This window comes from Cyclopterus lumpus, chromosome 21 (assembly GCF_009769545.1).
Source record: "Cyclopterus lumpus isolate fCycLum1 chromosome 21, fCycLum1.pri, whole genome shotgun sequence".
Taxonomy (NCBI): domain Eukaryota; kingdom Metazoa; phylum Chordata; class Actinopteri; order Perciformes; family Cyclopteridae; genus Cyclopterus; species Cyclopterus lumpus.
In genome coordinates this window covers 927015-952500 of record NC_046986.1, presented here as the reverse complement: position 1 = coordinate 952500, position 25486 = coordinate 927015, and the positions used below count along the sequence as shown (strand labels likewise).

General features: G+C 44.8%; 1 protein-coding gene across 1 annotated transcript in view; it reads right to left on the bottom strand.

Annotated features, from left to right (window-relative positions):
- The window catches only part of adcy5 (adenylate cyclase 5), an 80121-nt gene that overhangs the window by 16153 nt on the left and 38482 nt on the right, over positions 1–25486 (bottom strand). Inside the window, 11 exon segments of the mRNA XM_034561458.1 lie at positions 6260–6282; positions 13356–13493; positions 15989–16130; positions 16211–16299; positions 16301–16327; positions 16329–16371; positions 20555–20598; positions 20601–20642; positions 20645–20686; positions 21996–22025; positions 22027–22108. Coding sequence (XP_034417349.1) covers positions 6260–6282; positions 13356–13493; positions 15989–16130; positions 16211–16299; positions 16301–16327; positions 16329–16371; positions 20555–20598; positions 20601–20642; positions 20645–20686; positions 21996–22025; positions 22027–22108 — 702 coding nt within the window.

Below are 25486 nucleotides of genomic sequence, written 5' to 3'. Positions count from 1 at the left end.
AGGAAGCAGTCAGACAGGAAGCAGTCTGACAGGAAGCAGTCAGACAGGAACCAGTCAGACAGGAAGCAGTCAGACTCAGACAGGACACAGTCAGACAGGAAGCAGTCAGACAGGACACAGTCAGACAGGAACCAGTCAGACAGGAAGCAGTCAGACTCAGACAGGACACAGTCAGACAGGAAGCAGTCAGACTCAGACAGGACACAGTCAGACAGGAAGCAGTCAGACAGGACACAGTCAGACAGGACACAGTCAGACAGGAACCAGTCAGACAGAAAGCAGTCAGACTCAGACAGGACACAGTCAGACAGGAAGCAGTCAGACAGGAAACAGTCAGACAGGAAGCAGTCAGACTCAGACAGGACACAGTCAGACAGGAAGCAGTCAGACTCAGACAGGACACAGTCAGACAGGAAGCAGTCAGACAGGACACAGTCAGACAGGACACAGTCAGACAGGAAGCAGTCAGACAGAAAGCAGTCAGACTCAGACAGGACACAGTCAGACAGGAAGCAGTCAGACAGGACACAGTCAGACAGGATGCAGTCTGACAGGAAGCAGTCAAACAGGAAGCAGTCAGACTCAAACAGGACACAGTCAGACAGGACACAGTCAGACAGGATGCAGTCAGACAGGAAGCAGTCAGATTCATACAGGACACAGTCAGACAGGATGCAGTCAGACAGGAAGCAGTCAGATTCATACAGGACACAGTCAGACAGGACACAGTCAGACAGGAAGCAGTCAGACAGGAACCAGTCAGACAGGAAGCAGTCAGACTCAGACAGGACACAGTCAGACAGGAAGCAGTCAGACTAAGACAGGACACAGTCAGACAGGAAGCAGTCAGACAGGACACAGTCAGACAGGACACAGTCAGACAGGAACCAGTCAGACAGGAAGCAGTCAGACTCAGACAGGACACAGTCAGACAGGAAGCAGTTAGACAGGAAGCAGTCAGACTCAGACAGGACACAGTCAGACAGGATGCAGTCAGACAGGAAGCAGTCAGACTCAGACAGGACACAGTCAGACAGGAAGCAGTCAGACAGGACACAGTCAGACAGGAAGCAGTCAGACAGGAAGCAGTCAGACTCAGACAGGACACAGTCAGACAGGATGCAGTCAGACAGGAAGCAGTCAGACTCAGACAGGACACAGTCAGACAGGAAGCAGTCAGACAGGACACAGTCAGACAGGAAGCAGTCAGACAGGATGCAGTCTGACAGGAAGCAGTCAAACAGGAAGCAGTCAGACTCAAACAGGACACAGTCAGACAGGACACAGTCAGACAGGATGCAGTCAGACAGGAAGCAGTCAGACTCATACAGGACACAGTCAGACAGGAAGCAGTCAGACAGGATGCAGTCTGACAGGAAGCAGTCAGACAGGAACCAGTCAGACAGGAAGCAGTCAGACTCAGACAGGACACAGTCAGACAGGAAGCAGTCAGACAGGACACAGTCAGACAGGACACAGTCAGACAGGAAGCAGTCAGACAGGAAGCAGTCAGACTCAGACAGGACACAGTCAGACAGGAAGCAGTCAGACAGGACACAGTCAGACAGGACACAGTCAGACAGGAAGCAGTCAGACAGGACACAGTCAGACAGGATGCAGTCAGACAGGAAGCAGTTAGATTCATACAGGACACAGTCAGACAGGAAGCAGTCAGACAGGAACCAGTCAGACAGGAAGCAGTCATACTCAGACAGGACACAGTCAGACAGGAAGCAGTCAGACTCAGACAGGACACAGTCAGACAGGAAGCAGTCAGACAGGACACAGTCAGACAGGACACAGTCAGACAGGAACCAGTCAGACAGGAAGCAGTCAGACTCAGACAGGACACAGTCAGACAGGAAGCAGTCAGACAGGACACAGTCAGACAGGATGCAGTCAGACAGGAACCAGTCAGACAGGAAGCAGTCATACTCAGACAGGACACAGTCAGACAGGAAGCAGTCAGACTCAGACAGGACACAGTCAGACAGGAAGCAGTCAGACAGGAAGCAGTCAGACTCAGACAGGACACAGTCAGACAGGAAGCAGTCAGACAGGAAGCAGTCAGACAGGAAGCAGTCAGACTCAGACAGGACACAGTCAGACAGGACGCAGTCAGACAGGACGCAGTCAGACAGGAAGCAGTCAGACAGGATGCAGTCAGACAGCAAGCAGTCAGACAGGAAGCAGTCAGACAGGAAGCAGTCAGACAGGATGCAGTCTGACAGGAAGCAGTCAAACAGGAAACAGTCAGACAGGAAGCAGTCTGACAGGAAGCAGTCAGACAGGATGCAGTCAGACAAGAAGCAGTCAGACAGGAAGCAGTCAGACAGGACACAGTCAGACAGGATGCAGTCAGACAGGAAGCAGTCAAACAGGAAGCAGTCAGACAGGAAGCAGTCTGACAGGAAGCAGTCAAACAGGAAGCAGTCAGACTCAGACAGGAAGCAGTCAGACAGGACACAGTCAGACTCAGACAGGAAGCAGTCAGACAGGACACAGTCAGACAGGATGCAGTCAGACAGGAAGCAGTCAAATAGGAAGCAGTCAAACAGGAAGCAGTCAGACAGGAAGCAGTCTGACAGGAAGCAGTCAAACAGGAAGCAGTCAGACTCAGACAGGAAGCAGTCAGACAGGACACAGTCAGACAGGATGCAGTCAGACAGGAAGCAGTCAGACTCAGACAGGACACAGTCAGACAGGAAGCAGTCAGACAGGACACAGTCAGACAGGAAGCAGTCAGACAGGAAGCAGTCAGACTCAGACAGGACACAGTCAGACAGGATGCAGTCAGACAGGAAGCAGTCAGACTCAGACAGGACACAGTCAGACAGGAAGCAGTCAGACAGGAAGCAGTCAGACAGGATGCAGTCTGACAGGAAGCAGTCAAACAGGAAGCAGTCAGACTCAAACAGGACACAGTCAGGACACAGTCAGACAGGAAGCAGTCAGACAGGAAGCAGTCAGACAGGAAGCAGTCAAACAGGAAGCAGTCAGACTCAAACAGGACACAGTCAGACAGGAAGCAGTCAGACAGGAAGCAGTCTGACAGGAAGCAGTCAGACAGGAACCAGTCAGACAGGAAGCAGTCAGACTCAGACAGGACACAGTCAGACAGGAAGCAGTCAGACAGGACACAGTCAGACAGGAACCAGTCAGACAGGAAGCAGTCAGACTCAGACAGGACACAGTCAGACAGGAAGCAGTCAGACTCAGACAGGACACAGTCAGACAGGAAGCAGTCAGACAGGACACAGTCAGACAGGACACAGTCAGACAGGAACCAGTCAGACAGAAAGCAGTCAGACTCAGACAGGACACAGTCAGACAGGAAGCAGTCAGACAGGACACAGTCAGACAGGAAGCAGTCAGACTCAGACAGGACACAGTCAGACAGGAAGCAGTCAGACTCAGACAGGACACAGTCAGACAGGAAGCAGTCAGACAGGACACAGTCAGACAGGACACAGTCAGACAGGAACCAGTCAGACAGAAAGCAGTCAGACTCAGACAGGACACAGTCAGACAGGAAGCAGTCAGACAGGACACAGTCAGACAGGATGCAGTCTGACAGGAAGCAGTCAAACAGGAAGCAGTCAGACTCAAACAGGACACAGTCAGACAGGACACAGTCAGACAGGATGCAGTCAGACAGGAAGCAGTCAGATTCATACAGGACACAGTCAGACAGGATGCAGTCAGACAGGAAGCAGTCAGATTCATACAGGACACAGTCAGACAGGAAGCAGTCAGACAGGAACCAGTCAGACAGGAAGCAGTCAGACTCAGACAGGACACAGTCAGACAGGAAGCAGTCAGACTAAGACAGGACACAGTCAGACAGGAAGCAGTCAGACAGGACACAGTCAGACAGGACACAGTCAGACAGGAACCAGTCAGACAGGAAGCAGTCAGACTCAGACAGGACACAGTCAGACAGGAAGCAGTTAGACAGGAAGCAGTCAGACTCAGACAGGACACAGTCAGACAGGATGCAGTCAGACAGGAAGCAGTCAGACTCAGACAGGACACAGTCAGACAGGAAGCAGTCAGACAGGACACAGTCAGACAGGAAGCAGTCAGACAGGAAGCAGTCAGACTCAGACAGGACACAGTCAGACAGGATGCAGTCAGACAGGAAGCAGTCAGACTCAGACAGGACACAGTCAGACAGGAAGCAGTCAGACAGGACACAGTCAGACAGGAAGCAGTCAGACAGGATGCAGTCTGACAGGAAGCAGTCAAACAGGAAGCAGTCAGACTCAAACAGGACACAGTCAGACAGGACACAGTCAGACAGGATGCAGTCAGACAGGAAGCAGTCAGACTCATACAGGACACAGTCAGACAGGAAGCAGTCAGACAGGATGCAGTCTGACAGGAAGCAGTCAGACAGGAACCAGTCAGACAGGAAGCAGTCAGACTCAGACAGGACACAGTCAGACAGGAAGCAGTCAGACAGGACACAGTCAGACAGGACACAGTCAGACAGGAAGCAGTCAGACAGGAAGCAGTCAGACTCAGACAGGACACAGTCAGACAGGAAGCAGTCAGACAGGACACAGTCAGACAGGACACAGTCAGACAGGAAGCAGTCAGACAGGACACAGTCAGACAGGATGCAGTCAGACAGGAAGCAGTTAGATTCATACAGGACACAGTCAGACAGGAAGCAGTCAGACAGGAACCAGTCAGACAGGAAGCAGTCATACTCAGACAGGACACAGTCAGACAGGAAGCAGTCAGACTCAGACAGGACACAGTCAGACAGGAAGCAGTCAGACAGGACACAGTCAGACAGGACACAGTCAGACAGGAACCAGTCAGACAGGAAGCAGTCAGACTCAGACAGGACACAGTCAGACAGGAAGCAGTCAGACAGGACACAGTCAGACAGGATGCAGTCAGACAGGAAGCAGTCAGACTCAGACAGGACACAGTCAGACAGGACACAGTCAGACAGGAAGCAGTCAGACAGGACACAGTCAGACAGGATGCAGTCAGACAGGAAGCAGTCAGACTCAGACAGGACACAGTCAGACAGGAAGCAGTCAGACAGGACACAGTCAGACAGGAAGCAGTCAGACAGGAAGCAGTCAGACAGGACACAGTCAGACTCATACAGGACACAGTCAGACAGGAAGCAGTCAGACAGGATGCAGTCTGACAGGAAGCAGTCAGACAGGAACCAGTCAGACAGGAAGCAGTCAGACTCAGACAGGACACAGTCAGACAGGAAGCAGTCAGACTCAGACAGGACACAGTCAGACAGGAAGCAGTCAGACAGGACACAGTCAGACAGGACACAGTCAGACAGGAAGCAGTCAGACAGGAAGCAGTCAGACTCAGACAGGACACAGTCAGACAGGAAGCAGTCAGACTCAGACAGGACACAGTCAGACAGGAAGCAGTCAGACAGGACACAGTCAGACAGGACACAGTCAGACAGGAACCAGTCAGACAGGAAGCAGTCAGACTCAGACAGGACACAGTCAGACAGGAAGCAGTTAGACAGGAAGCAGTCAGACTCAGACAGGACACAGTCAGACAGGAAGCAGTCAGACAGGAAGCAGTCAGACTCAGACAGGACACAGTCAGACAGGAAGCAGTCAGACAGGACGCAGTCAGACAGGACACAGTCAGACAGGACACAGTCAGACAGGAAGCAGTCAGATTCATACAGGACACAGTCAGACAGGAACCAGTCAGACAGGAAGCAGTCAGACAGGAAGCAGTCAGACCCAGACAGGACACAGTCAGACAGGAAGCAGTCAGACTCAGACAGGACACAGTCAGACAGGAAGCAGTCAGACAGGACACAGTCAGACAGGACACAGTCAGACAGGAACCAGTCAGACAGGAAGCAGTCAGACTCAGACAGGACACAGTCAGACAGGAAGCAGTTAGACAGGAAGCAGTCAGACTCAGACAGGACACAGTCAGACAGGAAGCAGTCAGACAGGAAGCAGTCAGACTCAGACAGGACACAGTCAGACAGGAAGCAGTCAGACAGGACGCAGTCAGACAGGACACAGTCAGACAGGACACAGTCAGACAGGAAGCAGTCAGATTCATACAGGACACAGTCAGACAGGACACAGTCAGACAGGAAGCAGTCAGATTCATACAGGACACAGTCAGACAGGAAGCAGTCAGACAGGAAGCAGTCAGACTCAGACAGGACACAGTCAGACAGGAAGCAGTCAGACAGGAAGCTGTCAGACAGGAAGCAGTCAGACAGGAAGCTATCACTCACTTGTCTTTGGGGTCTTCAAATCCCTGAGAGGCACAAAGAGACAGAAAAACATTAAAACTGAGTGCTTTTTAATTTGAGAAAAAGTATTTCTTTTTTTATTTTAGGTGCCATGAAATACAATGAGGAAAAAATATAAAACATATCATTATTATTATTATTAGTCCCACATAAAATGTCTGCGAATAAAAAAAACAGAATTATTTTATATAATAAAATAGAAAATGTAAAAAATGAATTAAGAATAATAATTTCATTAAAAAAATTAACCCAACAGTATTCTTCTCCTCTCTGATAACAACAATAAGTCCTCCATCAGAGAGATTGAAAGAGAGATAGAGAGATTGAAAGAGAGATTGAAAGAGAGGTTGAAAGAGAGATAGAGAGATTGAAAGAGAGATAGAGATTGAAAGAGAGATTGAAAGAGAGGTTGAAAGAAAGATGGAGATTGTAAGAGAGATTGAAAGAGAGATAGAAAGAGAGGTTGAAAGAGAGATTGAAAGAGAGGTTGAAAGAGAGATAGAGATTGAAAGAGAGATTGAAAGAGAGGTTGAAAGAGATAGAGAGGTTGAAAGAGAGATAGAGATAGATAGAGAGATTGAAAGAGAGGTTGAAAGAGAGATTGAAAGAGAGGTTGAAAGAGAGATTGAAAGAGAGAGAGATTGAAAGAGAGATTGAAAGAGAGATTGAAAGAGAGAGAGATAGAGAGGTTGAAAGAGAGATTGAAAGAGAGAGAGATAGAGAGATTGAAAGAGAGGTTGAAAGAGAGATTGAAAGAGAGGTTGAAAGAAAGATAGAGATTGAAAGAGAGATTGAAAGAGAGATTGAAAGAGAGGTTGAAAGAGATAGAGAGGTTGAAAGAGAGATAGAGATTGAAAGAGAGATTGCGTTATTCAACCACAACCCAGTACGGATCTTCCACCTCTGCATGACTTTGTACATTCTCAGAGGCTACCTGAGGTTCCTGAACGCATCGCTCTCTCTCTTCCGGTAAGCGTATTGCATCACTTCCGGTTGCCAGCTTAGCAGCTCTCGATGTCTTCTTCTCCCCCTCCCTCATGCTCAGAGTGTCTCATGTATAGCTATTCGTCTGCCTCTCTTAATGATAACGGTACATGCAACAAGTGTAGTTCATTTGCTGGTTGGAGGCAGTTCTAAGTGGGTTAGATGCACGGCTACGCACCATCGAAGCTCAGACGTTAGCTACGTTAGTTAGCCCACCCCCTCCCATAGCCAGTGGGGGCCAGCTATGGGAGGGTAACTGTTCGAAGGGGTTTTAAGTCTAAACAGAAGTCCACTGAGCACCACCAACCTCTTCACGTTTCAAACCAGTTTTCCCCACTCAGCGACACACCCGCTGAGAAACCCACTCTGGTTATTGGTAGCTCCATAGTCAGAGACGTGAAGATAGGGAAGCCAGGGACCAAAGTCATATGCATCCCGGGGGCCAGAGCGGGCGACATTGAATCTTGTTTAAAACTGCTGGCTAAAGATGAGTGTAGTTACAGTAAGATTATAATACACGCCGGCGGTAATGACTCCCGACTGCGGGGGTCGGAGGTCACTAAAATGAATGTGGAATCGGTGTGTACTTATGCCAAGACAATGTCGGACACCGTAGTTTTCTCTGGCCCTCTTCCCAATCTGATCAATGATGACATGTATAGCCGCATGTCGTCATTCAACCGCTGGTTGTCCAGGTGGTGCCCAGCAAACAATGTGGGCTACATAGATAACTGGAAGACTTTCTGGGGAAAGCCTGATCTGATGAGTCCAGACGGCATTCATCCCACTTGGGATGGAGCGCGTCTCATTTCTGTGAACATGGCCAAGTTGATTAACGGACTTAATCCATGACCCAGAGTTCAGATCAGGAAGCAGAAGCAGAGTTGTAGTCTTCCACCCTTCTCTGCACTTCCATCCGAGCAGTTACCCACCCTTAACCTTAACTCTATAGAGACTGTGTCTGTCCCACGGCCACTTAAATTAATTAAATCAAAAGTAACCAGAAGAGGAGTCATACAAAATAACCTCATACAGGTTAACATCACTACTGCAACAGTGCAACAAAACAGGATAATGAAATGTGGACTCCTAAATATTAGATCTCTGTCATCTAAAGTTGTATTAGTAAATGATTTAATATCAGACAATCACATTGATTTATTGTGTCTTACTGAAACCTGGCTGAGTCATGAAGAATATGTCAGCCTAAATGAATCAACTCCTCCAAGTCATATTAATACTCACATTCCTCGAGGCACCGGCCGAGGAGGTGGAGTAGCAGCCATCTTTGACTCAAGCCTATTAATGAATCCTAAACCTAAACTAAACTACAACTCATTTGAAAGCCTTGTTCTTAGTCTTTCACATCCAACCTGGAAAACATTACAGCCAATTCTATTTGTTATACTGTACCGGCCACCAGGTCCATATTCAGAATTTATATCTGAATTTTCACAGTGTTTATCAAGTTTAGTCCTTAAAACTGATAAGGTTATTATTGTAGGAGATTTTAATATTCATGTGGATATTGACAATGATTGCCTTAGTACTGCATTTATCTCATTGTTGGACTCGATTGGCTTCTGTCAGAGAGTACAGAAACCCACTCACTGCTTTGGCCACACCCTCCACCTTGTTCTTATATATGGCATTGACATTGAGCATTTGGAGGTCTTCCCACAGAACCCTCTTCTGTCAGACCATTACCTCATACCTTTTGAGTTTATACTCCCGGAGTGTACACCGTTAGTCAAAAGTTTCTACACCAGATGTCTAACTGACAGTGCTGTAGCTACATTTAAAGAAGAGATTCCTTCTGCATTTGATTCAATACCACGTCTCAATGTGACGGAGGACTCCTGTGCTAACTTTAGTCCGTCCCAGATTGATCATATTGTCGATAGTGCTACAGGCTCACTGAGAATGACACTAGACTTGATAGCCCCACTGAAGAAAAAGACAGTGAGGCAAAGGAGGTTTGCTCCCTGGTATAACCCTCAGACCCGCGACCTAAAGCAAACTTCACGAAAGCTTGAAAGCATACGGCGTTCCACCAATCTGGAAGAATCACGCTTAGTTTGGAGAGATAGTCTTAAAACATATAAAAAGGCTCTCCGTAATGCCAGAGCAGCCTATTACTCATCAGCAATAGAGAAAAATAAGAACAACCCCAGGGCTCTCTTTAGCACTGTAGCCAGGCTGACAGAGAGTCACAGCTCTGTGGAGCCGTGAATTCCTATAGACCTCAGTAGTAATGACTTCATGAACTTCTTCAATGAAAAGATTTGAACTATTAGAGGCAAGATTGATGATCTCTTGCCCTCAACTACTGCCGATCTGTCATCAAGAGGAGTGGCCTTGGAAACGGCTGTATGCCCTGGTGTATATTTGGATAGCTTTTCTCCCATTAACCTAGACCAATTGTCCTCAACGGTTTCTACTTCTAAACCGTCTACCTGTCTCTTAGACCCCATCCCAACGAGGCTGCTTAAAGACGTGTTGCCTTTAATTGGCACCTCTCTGTTGGATATTGTTAATGTGTCTTTGCTAACAGGCCATGTACCACATTCCTTCAAAGTAGCTGTAATTAAACCTCTCCTGAAAAAGACCACTCTTAATCCAGAGGTGTTGGCTAACTACAGACCGATCTCTAACCTTCCCTTCCTCTCTAAGATCCTTGAGAAAGTAGGACTCATCTCTGTACTGGTCTTGTTAGACCTTAGTGCTGATAAAGGACTCATCTCTGTACTGGTCTTGTTAGACCTTAGTGCTGATAAAGGACTCATCTCTGTACTGGTCTTGTTAGACCTTAGTGCTGATAAAGGACTCATCTCTGTACTGGTCTTGTTAGACCTTAGTGCTGATAAAGGACTCATCTCTGTACTGGTCTTGTTAGACCTTAGTGCTGATAAAGGACTCATCTCCGTACTGGTCTTGTTAGACCTTAGTGCTGATAAAGGACTCATCTCCGTACTGGTCTTGTTAGACCTTAGTGCTGATAAAGAACTCATCTCCGTACTGGTCTTGTTAGACCTTAGTGCTGATAAAGGACTCATCTCCGTACTGGTCTTGTTAGACCTTAGTGCTGATAAAGGACTCATCTCCGTACTGGTCTTGTTAGACCTTAGTGCTGATAAAGGACTCATCTCTGTACTGGTCTTGTTAGACCTTAGTGGTGATAAAGGACTCATCTCCGTACTGGTCTTGTTAGACCTTAGTGCTGATAAAGGACTCATCTCCGTACTGGTATTATTAGACCTTAGTGCTGATAAAGGACTCATCTCTGTACTGGTCTTGTTAAACCTTAGTGCTGATAAAGGACTCATCTCCGTACTGGTCTTGTTAGACCATAGTGCTGATAAAGGACTCATCTCTGTACTGGTCTTGTTAGACCTTAGTGCTGATAAAGGACTCATCTCTGTACTGGTCTTGTTAGACCTTAGTGCTGATAAAGGACTCATCTCTGTACTGGTCTTGTTAGACCTTAGTGCTGATAAAGGACTCATCTCCGTACTGGTCTTGTTAGACCTTAGTGCTGATAAAGGACTCATCTCCGTACTGGTATTATTAGACCTTAGTGCTGATAAAGGACTCATCTCTGTACTGGTCTTGTTAGACCTTAGTGCTGATAAAGGAGTCATCTCCGTACTGGTCTTATTAGACCTTAGTGCTGATAAAGGACTCATCTCTGTACTGGTATTATTAGACCTTAGTGCTGATAAAGGACTCATCTCTGTACTGGTCTTATTAGACCTTAGTGCTGATAAAGGACTCTCTGTACTGGTCTTGTTAGACATTAGTGCTGATAAAGGACTCATCTCCGTACTGGTCTTGTTAGACCTTAGTGCTGATAAAGGACTCATCTCTGTACTGGTCTTATTAGACCTTAGTGCTGATAAAGGACTCTCTGTACTGGTCTTGTTAGACCTTAGTGCTGATAAAGGACTCATCTCTGTACTGGTCTTGTTAGACCTTAGTGCTGCGTTCGACACCATTGATCATGACATCCTATTACAGAGATTGGATCAGTCGATTGGCATTTCAGGTACCGCACTAAGTTGGTTTAAATCCTATTTATCAGATCGATCTCAGTTTGTATTTGTAGACGATGAAGCCTCAATGACCACCAACGTTAATCACGGAGTTCCACAAGGTTCTGTGCTTGGACCAATTTTATTTACCTTATATATGCTTCCTTTGGGCAACATTATCAGGAAACACTGCATAAACTTTCATTGCTATGCAGACGATACTCAATTATATCTATGGATCAAACCAGAGGAGACCAACCAGCTCGCTAAACTTCAAGAATGTCTTAAAGACATAAAAACATGGCTGACCTGTAACTTCCTGATGTTAAACTCAGACAAAACTGAAGTTATTTTACTGGCCCTGAACACCTCAGAGATCAATTATCTGGTGATGTGGTTTCTGTAGATGGCATTTCCCTGGCATCCAACACCACTGTAAAGAATCTCTAGTTATCTTTGACCGAGACTTGTCCTTTAACTCCACGTTAAGCAAATCTCAAGGATTGCATTTTTTCATCTACGTAACATTTCAAAAATCAGGCACATCTTGTCTCAAAAAGATTCAGAAAAGCTGGTTCACGTGTTTGTTACTTCCAGACTAGATTACTACAACTCCTTATTATCAGGCTGCTCTAATAAGTCTCTTAAGTCCCTCCAGTTGATCCAGAATGCTGCAGCTCGTGTACTCACAAAAACTAAGAAAAGAGATCACATGACTCCTGTATTAGCTGCTCTGCACTGGCTCCCTGTAAAATCAAGAATCACATTTAAAATTCTTCTCCTCACCTACAAAGCCTTGATTGGTGATGCACCATCATATCTTAAGGAGCTTGTAGTACCATATTGCCCCACTAGAGAGCTGCGCTCACTAAATGCGGGGCTACTTGTGGTTCCTAGAGTCCTAAAAAGTAGGATGGGAGCCAGAGCCTTCAGTTATCAAGCTCCTCTTTTATGGAACCAGCTTCCACTTTCAGTCCTGGAGGCAGACACAGTCACCTCATTCAAGAATAGACTTAAGACTTTCCTCTTTAATAGTGCTTATAGTTAGGGCTGAATCAGGTTTGCCCTGGTCCAGCCCCTTGATATGCTGCTATAGGATTATAGGCTGCTGGGGGATGTTTTAGGATACACTGAGCACCTATCTCCTCTTCTCTCTCTCCTTATGGATGAATTTACATCTCTCCATTGCACCTTATTAACTCTGCTTCCTCCCCGGAGTCGTTGTGACTTCACGTCTCATAGGGTCCATTGGACCTGGAGGTGTCTGATGCTGGTGAGCCGGCCTCCCATTGGCCCTGCTGATGCCCCGCCCCCCCTCCTCTCTACCTCCTTCTGTTTCATGGATTGGAGTTCCATTCATACATTGTCATATTCATGTAAAGTGTTTATGTAACTCTGTAACTCTGTTCATTCTTCCCTTTTTTCTCTGTGAAAGGTTATGTTTTGGAAGTTTTTCCTGATCCGATGTGAGGTCAAAGGTCAGGGATGTCGTATGTGTACAGATTGTAAAGCCCTCTGAGGCAAATTTGTAGTTTGTGATATTGGGCTATACAAAATAAACTAAATTGAATTGAATTAAACTGAATTCAATAGATTGAAAGAGAGGTCGCAGTGTCGAGCGGAGATGAAGAGAATCAGTTTCTCTTTTTCATTCACAAAATGCATTTGTTGTTTTATTATCATCAATTTGTTTCTGATTGATTATCATGGTATTTATTGAATAAACTTCCTTGATTTGATTAAACATTCTGCTCTGGGACTTTTCCCTCAAGAGAGAGTGATGAGGCCGGAGGAGGAAGAGCAGCTGAACGGTGGGATGTTTCTGTAAACCTTGAGAGGTAGAACATAACTACAACAATAATTATAATAATAATAATAATCATACATTATTCAGGATTAAGACGTGTTCTAGTTATCTCTACTTCTAGTCCTGATGGTTCGGTTTCTAGAGAGGAGCAGGACTTCAGAGGACTAAGGGATGGGGGTCATGAGAGCTCCTGAGATGATCATCAGGGACGCAGATCAAAAGGATTGTGGGTAATAAAGCCCCCCCCCCCCCTCACCATCCTCTTCATCTCCTTGGACACCTGGTTGCCCCCCAGGTGGTTGTAGAAGGGCCGGTCCGTCCAGTGGCCGCTGTTGTGCGTCACCGAGTTGGTCCTCTGCCGGTTCATCTTGGCGATCAAGGCCTTCTCCTCTTTCTGCAGGAAGAGAGAAGCACCTTCTTTACAGACGCACTGCCCCCAGTGGTGGGAGGTGGTACTGCACTGAAGGACACCTCGCAGGGACTTATATTCAGGAAGAAATATGGCACTTTATACTACTCAATATGTATTTCACAGTGATATTGAATTAATATTTCTGTACTTTTACTTGAGTACTTCTTTCTGCAAAGTATTGGTGTTTTATATACTTTTACTTCAGTGAATACTTCTCTTTCTCCATTTTAATCATGTTTTCTATCACAGAGCTGAGATTCATAACTGACTTGGTTAGAAGATACAGACTATTCTATGTTTTAAAGGCCCTTCAAAATAAAGTCCCTTCAATATCTCCCGTGAGGGTTGGCTTCTTCTGGAGGGGAACCCTTTCAAAATAAAGTCCCTTCAATATCTCGCGTGAGGGTTGGATTCTTCTGGAGGGGAACCCTTTCAAAATAAAGCAATTAAAAAGTTTTGCTCCACTGAGGTGGAGTAATCTCAACGTTTCACCAGGATCCACATGAGTTGCTTTAAAAAATATAATACAAGATATGTTTACTCACAAAAGACTTCCCGTGTATTCATTTATGGTTTAATGCCAAAGATGCCACCTGTACGCTTAGACACATATCAAATAAAAAGGTACATTTTATTTGTGCTCCTTTTGTTCCATTTTGGATATTTTAAGATCATAATGCATCATGTGTGATCATAATGCATCATGTGTGATCATAATGCATCATGTGTAGATCATAATGCATCATGTGCAGATCATAATGCATCATGTGTAGATCATAATGCATCATGTGTAGATCATAATGCATCATGTGCAGATCATAATGCATCATGTGTAGATCATAATGCATCATGTGTAGATCATAATGCATCATGTGCAGATCATAATGCATCATGTGTGATTATAATGCATCATGTGTAGATCATAATGCATCATGTGCAGATCATAATGCATCATGTGTGATCATAATGCATCATGTGTGATCATAATGCATCATGTGCAGATCATAATGCATCATGTGTAGATCATAATGCATCATGTGCAGATCATAATGCATCATGTGTGATTATAATGCATCATGTGCAGATCATAATGCATCATGTGTGATCATAATGCATCATGTGTGATTATAATGCATCATGTGCAGATCATAATGCATAATGTGTGATTATAATGCATCATGTGCAGATCATAATGCATAATGTGTGATTATAATGCATCATGTGTGATTATAATGCATCATGTGTAGATCATAATGCATCATGTGTGATTATAATGCATCATGTGTGATTATAATGCATCATGTGTAGATCATAATGCATCATGTGTAGATCATAATGCATCATGTGTAGATCATAATGCATCATGTGTAGATCATAATGCATCATGTGTAGATCATAATGCATCATGTGTAGATCATAATGCATCATGTGTAGATCATAATGCATCATGTGTAGATCATAATGCATCATGTGTAGATCATAATGCATCATGTGTGATCATAATGCATCATGTGTGATCATAATGCATCATTAATTAAGGATGTAGTTTGATGCTCAGTAAAATAAGTTATATTAGAAGATGTAACCGTTTAATTTCTCACAGATCTGATATCATCCTTCTGTCTCAGTGCAAGAGCAAAACAATTCATAAAACAAGATATCACTTCACATGACGGCTATCTATAGCCGCGGCTTGTGATGCTGCTGCGGGACACAGTCAGCTGATCGAAGCCGACCAGTCAGAAACCAGCAGGAGATGAGGACACGCCTCCCTGAGAGGTCACATGGGACCAGAACCTCCAGGAGGAGCGCTGTGCTCCAGAAGTTATGATGTCTCATTTCATCTTTACTAAAAAAGAGCTTTTGTCTGTGAAGCATGAACGTGATTATGCAGAAGACTTTAAACAGTTAAATAGTTAATGTTAAATGTTGTGAAGACTTCTTCGTTGACCCCGGAGACGGTTGAGAGAAACAAGAGATGATTGATGTTTAAATTATCATTTTATGGGCGAAGAATTCCTTTAAGGCTCGTTGTCTTCAGTTTAAAAAAAAAAAAAACTTGATTTTACAGATTTTATTGATTTTGATCCTCAGACAGTTTTTTTCATCACATTTAAGAGAATTGCAAAAAGCTTGTGTTTATGCTGTAAATCAACTAATAACAGCTATTTAAAGACTTTAAGTATCCTAACATCCAGTGTTTGGCTGTTCTTGATATTCAAAAGAGTTTTTCTAATCCTGCATTTATTCATTTTATTAAATTTAAAATAAAATCTAGCAGCCAAAGAGTCAGATATTGAAGCATCTAAGAAGGAGAGTGAATATTGGACTCATATTCATAAAGTGACATTATGTGTTAATATTTGCTCACAGCTCGATAAAGTCATAATGTGTCGGTGAGTTATTTCTGCCCCCTAGTGGCCAGCATGTTTGTCCTTAATGCAGCGTTTAAAGCTACTTGTTTTAATTCAGTGTACCCTCTTCTGACTGCAGCCCACGATGAGGTAGGTCTCTATGTTGTGCTTCTCCAGGTAGGCGTTCCTCTCCCCCCCGGCGCCGTCCTCCACATCGTAGTCCCCGTTCAGGTAGTTCAGCGTTGCCTTGGTGATGTGGATGCGCCTGAAATGACAAACGCATGAATGCTCACCCGACGCCACGTTGGAAACCTGCACCGCGGCGTCGTGAAGGCGGAGACGAACCCCGCCTGGCCCCCGGCCTCCATCTGGTTGGCCAGCGTGACGTCGTTGGACCACACGTCAAACTGCCACTTCCTGAGTCCCAGCACGCCGCCAGTGCACCCGGCCGCTGTGGATGCCCAACGCGCATGTTCACGTTCACGCCCGTCACCTCCCGGACCAGCCTGCAGGACACGGTAAGGGTTGGTTACAGTTCTCTAGGTGCTACAGTACATTTGTATTATTATTTGATTATGTTTATTATGTGTTGGACTTGTTAAGGTTTTATTAAACCTAACTAAGTACGTCATCATCTTTGTTTCCTGTGAAGTCGCAACTTTATTTTGAAAGAACTGTATTCTCATGTAACGAGCTGGACCTGGATGTTACCTAGAGATATTAAACTGTCTGTCTGCTGCTTTAAATGTATTGATACCATGCAACAACATTCCTGTTGAATGAAAAACAATGAAACACAAAAAGGCACCAAAGAAAGAAGAAGAATCCAGGAACAACAAATCCTCGAGTGCAGCGCAGTCTCCTGTGACGTGTTTATGACGCCATTTAAATGACGATGGCCATAAAAAACATCCGTGCTGTGGACTCACATAAAGGGAGGCAGTGTGGTGTCTGATAGCAGCTTCTAATGGTCAGAACAATGACAAAGTGGACAAAAACATTCCTCATTGCAGTCGTTAGGATGAGATTAGGGCTGAATATGCAGATAACGCTGAGACTACCATGCGCTGACCTGCTGGAGACCGCCTCTCATCTCTGCTTTTGAAAAATTAAAAACAATGAAAAACAATGTGGATGAATACATTCAGATTCCATCAAAACTCTTAAGACTTAAGACTTTCGTCCTCGGGTTCTGAGCAAGTGTAAAGTCGATCGTATGAACAGTTGTTGAGAAAATCAAAAGAACAGACGTACAGACTTTTACTTTGAAAAGCAGCAGATACTCACATTCTGACAAGCTTCAGAAATGTCTTGGATAATACCTCAGTGACTCTTTTAAGGGACAAGTTCAACATTTTGCTTAAAAAAACGGTCTAGCTGTTTCTCCCCGTTTACAGTCTTTGTGCTAAGCTAAGCTAGCAGGCTGCTGGGTGTAGCTTTATATTAACTGTACAGACATGAGATCATCCATCAGTCTTCTGGTTTAACACAGACGGCAACCTGTGGTCATGAAAAGTGATGCTTCATGTGTTAAAGCTGCATTCTCTCTCCTGACCACCAGGGGGCGACTCCTCTGGTTGTATAGAAGTCTATGCTTCATGTGTTAAAGCTGCATTCTCTCTCCTGACCACCAGGGGGCGACTCCTCTGGTTGTATAGAAGTCTATGCTTCATGTGTTAATGCTGCATTCTCTCTCCTGACCACCAGGGGGCGACTCCTCTGGTTGTGTAGAAGTCTATGCTTCATGTGTTAATGCTGCATTCTCTCTCCCTGACCACCAGGGGGCGACTCCTCTGGTTGTGTAGAAGTCTATGCTTCATGTGTTAAAGCTGCATTCTCTCTCCTGACCACCAGGGGGGTGACTCCTCTGGTTGTATAGAAGTCTATGCTTCATGTGTTAAAGCTGCATTCTCTCTCCTGACCACCATGGGGGCGACTCCTCTGGTTGTATAGAAGTCTATGCTTCATGTGTTAAAGCTGCATTCTCTCTCCTGACCACCAGGGGGCGACTCCTCTGGTTGTATAGAAGTCTATGCTTCATGTGTTAATGCTGCATTCTCTCTCCTGACCACCAGGGGGCGACTCCTCTGGTTGTATAGAAGTCTATGCTTCATGTGTTAAAGCTGCATTCTCTCTCCTGACCACCAGGGGGCGACTCCTCTGGTTGTGTAGAAGTATATGCTTCATGTGTTAAAGCTGCATTCTCTCTCCTGACCACCAGGGAGCGACTCCTCTGGTTGTATAGAAGTCTATGCTTCATGTGTTAAAGCTGCATTCTCTCTCCTGACCACCAGGGGGCAACTCCTCTGGTTGTATAGAAGTCTATGCTTCATGTGTTAAAGCTGCATTCTCTCTCCTGACCACCAGGGGGCGACTCCTCTGGTTGTATAGAAGTCTATGCTTCATGTGTTAAAGCTGCATTCTCTCTCCTGACCACCAGGGGGCGACTCCTCTGGTTGTATAGAAGTCTATGCTTCATGTGTTAAAGCTGCATTCTCTCTCCTGACCATCAGGGGGCGACTCCTCTGGTTGTATAGAAGTCTATTCGTCATGTGTTAAAGCTGCATTCTCTCTCCTGACCATCAGGGGGCGACTCCTCTGGTTGTAAAGAAGTCTACGGTTCATGTGTTAAAGCTGCATTCTCTCTCCTGACCACCAGGGGGCGACTCTCTGGTTGTATAGAAGTCTATGCGTCATGTGTTAAAGCTGCATTCTCTCTCCTGACCATCAGGGGGCGACTCCTCTGGTTGTATAGAAGTCTATGCTTCATGTGTTGTGTTCATGTGTTAAAGCTGCATTCTCTCTCCTGACCACCAGGGGGCGACTCCTCCGGTTGTATAGAAGTCTATGCTTCATGTGTTAAAGCTGCATTCTCTCTCCTGACCATCAGGGGGCGACTCCTCTGGTTGTATAGAAGTCTATGCGTCATGTGTTAAAGCTGCATTCTCTCCTCCTGACCACCAGGGGGCGACTCCTCTGGTTGTATAGAAGTTCTATGCGTCATGTGTTAAAGCTGCATTCTCTCTCCTGACCATCAGGGGGCGACTCCTCTGGTTGTATAGAAGTCTATGCGTCATGTGTTAAAGCTGCATTCTCTCTCCTGACCATCAGGGGGCGACTCCTCTATGCTTCATGATGACAGATGGATGGATTAAAAGGGGGGATAACGCTGACAGAAGCAGATCAGCTAAGAGTTTTAAAGGCATCGAGCCAGCTTCCATGTGAATCAGCTTCCATGTGAATCAGCTTCATGTGAATCAGCTTCATGTGAATCAGCTTCCATGTGAATCAGCTTCATGTGAATCAGCTTCATGTGAATCAGCTTCATGTGAATCAGCTTCCATGTGAATCAGCTTCATGTGAATCAGCTTCCATGTGAATCAGCTTCATGTGAATCAGCTTCATGTGAATCAGCTTCCATGTGAATCAGCTTCATGTGAATCAGCTTCATGTGAATCAGCTTCCATGTGAATCAGCTTCATGTGAATCAGCTTCCATGTGAATCAGCTTCATGTGAATCAGCTTCATGTGAATCAGCTTCATGTGAATCAGCCTTCATGTGAATAAGCTTCCATGTGAATCAGCTTCATGTGAATCAGCTTCATGTGAATCAGCTTCATGTGAATCAGCTTCCATGTGAATCAGCTTCATGTGAATCAGCTTCCATGTGAATCAGCTTCATGTGAATCAGCTTCATGTGGAATCAGCTTCCATGTGAATCAGCTTCATGTGAATCAGCTTCATGTGAATCAGCTTCCATGTGAATCAGCTTCATGTGAATCAGCTTCCATGTGAATCAGCTTCCATGTGAATCAGCTTCATGTGAATCAGCTTCATGTGAATCAGCTTCATGTGAATCAGCTTCCATGTGAATCAGCTTCATGTGAATCAGCTTCCATGTGAATCAGCTTCATGTGAATCAGCTTCATGTGAATCAGCTTCATGTGAATCAGCTTATGTGAATCAGCTTCCATGTGAGCCGTGAACTTTAACCTCAACCTCCAGAGGAACAGTGACATCAGATGTCCTTTGTGTTTCCTGTACAGGAGCTAGTAAAGTAGTGAACTTATTCCATTAAAAAGTGATTCCCACAGCTTATAAATAATTCCCATGGAACATAAAACTAAATCTAGAAATCATCCATCCAGCGGTTTCCACAACTGACCCTCTACATGACCCTTTCCCATGTTTGGCATTCCCGTGGTCTAGAACATGAGCTGCTGTAAAACCAGAATCCAGAGCAGGCCAGGTCTTTAAACACAGAATACTGGCCTGCAAATATTTCACATTAAAAACTATTCATACTGGCACCGATATTTGCGAAGTCTTTTTAAAAGTAAAAGGTTTGAAAGGACCAACGACGAGGAACCCTTCTTTCTGCTACTGTCAGTTTCCTGTTAGTCAAAACATTACTTGAGTTTCTTCTGCTAAATAGTTAGTGTGTGTATATAGGGCTTTTATTGTGAAAGGGAAGAAGGGAAGGAGTGGATCTGGCCTGTAATCAAGTCTCGACCCTGACTCTGTTTGTTGAACACTATGTCGTACATTTTGGGAGCACGTCCCGTTCTCACAACATGGTGGGGTGTGGGGTGTGTGTGTGTGTGTGTGTGTGTGTGTGTGTGTGGGGGGTGTGTGTGTGTGTGGGGGGGGGGGGGGGGGGTGGGGGGGGGGGGGGGGTGGTGGACGTACGAGATGGCCTCTATCATGTCCATCCCCATCCTCCACGCAGCATGTGGGCGTGGTCGGCTCTGGCCTCTGGCAGCCCAGACACGCAGTAGAGTAGCAGTCTCCCAGGATCTTGATCCGCAGACAGTGGTTCTCCTGTCAGGAAGAACAAGTGCAACTCATTACCTCACTAATCTCACTATTACCCCACTATCACCTCACTATCACCCCACTATTACCTCACTATTACCCCACTATTACCTCACTAGTATCCCACTATTACCCCACTATCACCTCACTATTACCCCACTATCACCTCACTATTACCCCCACTATTACCTCACTATTATCTCACTATTACCCCACTATCACCTCTCTATTATCCCACTATCACCTCTCTATTACCCCCACTATCACCTCTCTATTATCCCACTATCACCTCACTATTACCCCACTATCACCCCACTATTACCCCACTATTACTCTCACTAGTATCCCACTATTACCCCACTATCACCTCACTATTACCCCACTATCACCTCACTATTACCCCACTATTACCTCACTATTATCTCACTATTACCCCACTATCACCTCTCTATTATCCCACTATCACCTCACTATTACCCCACTATCACCTCACTATTACCCCACTATTACCTCACTATTATCTCACTTATCTCACTATTACCCCACTATCACCTCACTATTACCCCACTATTAAACCACTATCACCTCACTATTACCCCACTATCACCTCTCTATTATCCCACTATTATCTCACTATTATCCCACTATTATCTCACTATTACCCCACTATCACCTCACTATCACCCCACTATTACCTCACTATTATCCCACTATTACCCCACTATTACCTAATTATTACCCCACTATCACACCACTATTACCTCACTATTACCCTACTATCACCTCACTATCACCTAATTATTACCCCACTATCACACCACTATCACCCCACTTCACTATTATATCACTACTACCTCACTATCACCCCACTATTACTTAACTAACACCTCACTATTACCCAACAATTGCCTCACTATTGACTCACTATCACCTCACTATTATCTCACTATTACGTCACTAACACCTCACCATTACCCAACTATTACCTCACTATCACCCCACTATTACTTCACTAACACCTCACTATTACCCAACAATTACCTCACTATTATCTCACTATCACCTCACTATTATCTCACTATCACCCCACTTCACTATCACCTCACTATTACCCAACAATTACCTCACCATTACCCAACTATTACCTCACTATCACCCCGCTATTATCTCACTATTACCTCACGATTACCCCACTATCATGTAGAGGTGAAAACATTTGTGGAAACCAAGATGTTTTACAATCACAACATTGCATTTTTTCAAATAATGTACTTGTGTATTTATGTGTGTTTGTGTTTGTGTGTTGCATCCTCACCGCTGCCAGCTTGTCGAAGCGGATGCGAAGAGTTCATGAGCGTCATCACGAGCTCCTGTGCTGTGCACTGTGACGCCAGACTGGTGAAACCTTTGATGTCTGCAAACAAGATGCTGCAGAGACACAAAGACACGAGAGACGGAATCAAACTCTATACATAGACTTCTATACAACCAGAGGGCAAACACCTCATGCCCTACAGCTCTGCCCTTTACTTAATAAACAATCCGTCCTAAATATGATTCATACCTGTGGTTTAAAAAAGTATTTTTATGCCAACATAAAGACGTTTTAACACATGAAGCATAGACTTCTATACAACCAGAGGAGTCGCCCCCCTGGTGGTCAGGAGAGGAGAATGCAGCTTCAACACATGAAGCATAGACTTCTATACAACCAGAGGAGTCGCCCCTGGTGGTCAGGAGAGAGAATGCAGCTTTAACACATGAAGCATAGACTTCTATACAACCAGAGGAGTCGCCCCATGGTGGTCAGGAGAGAGAATGCAAGCTTTAACACATGAAGCATAGACTTCTATACAACCAGAGGAGTCGCCCCCTGGTGGTCAGGAGAGAGAATGCAGCTTTAACACATGAAGCATAGACTTCTATACAACCAGAGGAGTCGGCCCCTGGTGGTCAGGAGAGAGAATGCAGCTTTAACACATGAAGCATAGACTTCTATACAACCAGAGGAGTCGGCCCCTGGTGGTCAGGAGAGAGAATGCAGCTTTAACACATGAAGCATAGACTTCTATACAACCAGAGGAGTCGCCCCCTGGTGGTCAGGAGAGAGAATGCAGCTTTAACACATGAAGCATATACTTCTATACAACCTGAGGAGTCGCCCCCTGGTGGTCAGTAGAGAGAATGCAGCTTTAACACATGAAGCGTAGACTTCTATACAACCAGAGGAGTCGCCCCCTGGTGGTCAGGAGAGAGAATGCAGCTTTAACACATGAAGCATAGACTTCTATACAACCAGAGGAAGTCGCCCCCTGGTGGTCAGGAGAGAGAATGCAGCCTTTAACACATGAAGCATAGACTCCACTTTAAAGAACTGGAGGTTGCTTCCTGGAACACGTTCCACAGCTGGACTATAAAATCCCAGATCAACAGAACCAGCTAACACTTGTCACTTGAAGGTTTCAGAGGTGAACAGACTCCATAGAAGTGTCTCTCTGACTCAGACCCCCACAGGAAGGACAACAGACCAACTATAAATAAAACAAAGGTTTTCAGACAAAATGAGCTCACATGGATCCTCACGGGCGGTGGCAGGAACACGGGGTGTTTGTACATGTGCTCATGTTCACATATGTAAAAGAAGTGCAGGTTCATTGTCTGAGGGAGTTCTTCCTCTTGCCTGCACACAATGTCAAGAGCTCTAACATGTCCTAATGAACCCGGGCTTTTCAAGACGCCTACATTTCCTCAATTTGGATCTCAGGCGATAGAGGTTTAGGAGTCCACGTTTCTGAGAATAATGGATTGTTTCTGTGAGCTGTTGCATGGGAGTGAAACCAGAACACGGCCAACGTGTCTGAGCTCCTAGAGATGGAGGAAGGGAGCAATGAAAGGATGGAGGAGGCAGAGGAAGGACGCGAGGACGCAGGCAATGAGGGATTCTGGACTTGGAAATGGTCTCCAATAAATCTCAGAAGGAAGTCCTTTCACCCAGAGCCTCTGACTCGTGTTTAAAGGACATATTTCATGCTCACTTCTAGGTTCATTCTTGAATTTTTTCATGTTTTATTAATTGTTCAAAAACACATTATTATTGTAATGTCTGAACATACCTTATTCAACCTGTCTGAAACACTCCGTTTGAGGTCATTTAAGTGCATAGGATCAAATAAATAACTAACCGATGTCACCATGAAACTTCTCCAGTTGATTACTAACATTTAGGCAATTCTTTGTGAAAATGTTTGTTTAAAATATGCAAAAATGCATTATCTTAATAATTATGTGCACATTTCATACATTTACAGAACAGAAACGTTGAACTTTGGGTCATGTGTTGACAATTAGTCAATGTTTTTACAGAGGGAATTTATGATATCTCATTGTTTCACTTTGACATTAATAATAAAAACATTCCCCCATGTATTTATTAATAAATGTATAAATGAGTCTCTGAACTGCTGTGTGAACTAACCCCTCCTGACATAAAGCTTCATAATATATAGTTTTATTAATAAATGTGTATAAATGAGTCTCTGAATGCTGTGTGAACTAACCCCTCTGCATAAAGCTTCATAATATATAGTTTTATTAATAAATGTGTATAATGAGGCTCTGAATGCTGTGTGAACTAACCCCTCTGCATAAAGCTTCATAATATATAGTTTTATTAATAAATGTGTATAAATGAGTCTCTGAATCCTGTGTGAACTAACCCCTCTGCATAAAGCTTCATAACATATAGTTTTTATTAATAAATGTATAAATGAGTCTCGAATGCTGTGTGAACTAACCCTCTCTGCATAAAGCTTCATAATATATAGTTTTTATTAATAAATGTATAAATGAGTCTCTGAATGCTGTGTGAACTAACCCCTCTGCATAAAGCTTCATAATATATAGTTTTATTAATAAATGTATAAATGAGGCTCTGAATGCTCAACTTGAAGTAAAAGCAAAACATTTCATGAAGAAAAGACATAACTCCAGGAGAAGTCTTCTCGCTGATTCAAAACTCTATAAAAGATTATTAATGTGTGACTTTTTATGACTGAGCTATTAATAGCCACCCGGTGTCTTTAAGTCCCATTTAACGGTTCCCGTGGTGATGAGTCACTCGTGAGGATAAATCCTGTAAGAGGGAGGAAACCCTGGAAAAGATATGATTACTTTCTGTTATTGGAATAAAAGCTGCACCGTGTCGGCGGCGGTGGTTCGTCTTATTGAGACGATAGATGGAGATGAATCTACGATCTAGAATCCTGAAACTGGAACTATTAAAAGTGCTTATTTACGCAACATGAAATAAATCCTGGATCTCTACACAATGAGACTCTAGTGGGTCCAGAACTGGACCAATGAGTACCTCTGAGGCCACAACGAGGTTTCTGTCCTTCTAGCTTTTCATGTAGGGTGGACAAGAGAAGAAGCTGATGTTCAAACATGGTGGAAGTGCTTTGGACTACAAAACACTTCGTAAATCTCGTAGTTTGGTGTCTGAAGTGAGAGACTAAATGTCCTCCAGCTCCGTGGTGGAGGTCCTCTAGAGCCAAAGACCCCCGATGAGGGATTCATGAAGTCCGCCCAAGCCTGTTGAGACCACACTCTGCAATGGGCACAATGGGGAACAGAGGTAAGGTCACTTCCCCTCTAATTTATGGGATGTTCTCTCTTCAGGGTGCTGCTGGCCTACATAGTGCTCACAGGGCCACAACCAGACATCCGGCCCAAAGCCCTGTTGCGTAACGCCTCAGTCAGCACGCACAGCGGGGCGTCGCTGTGGTCGAGAGGACCAACACAGGAAGA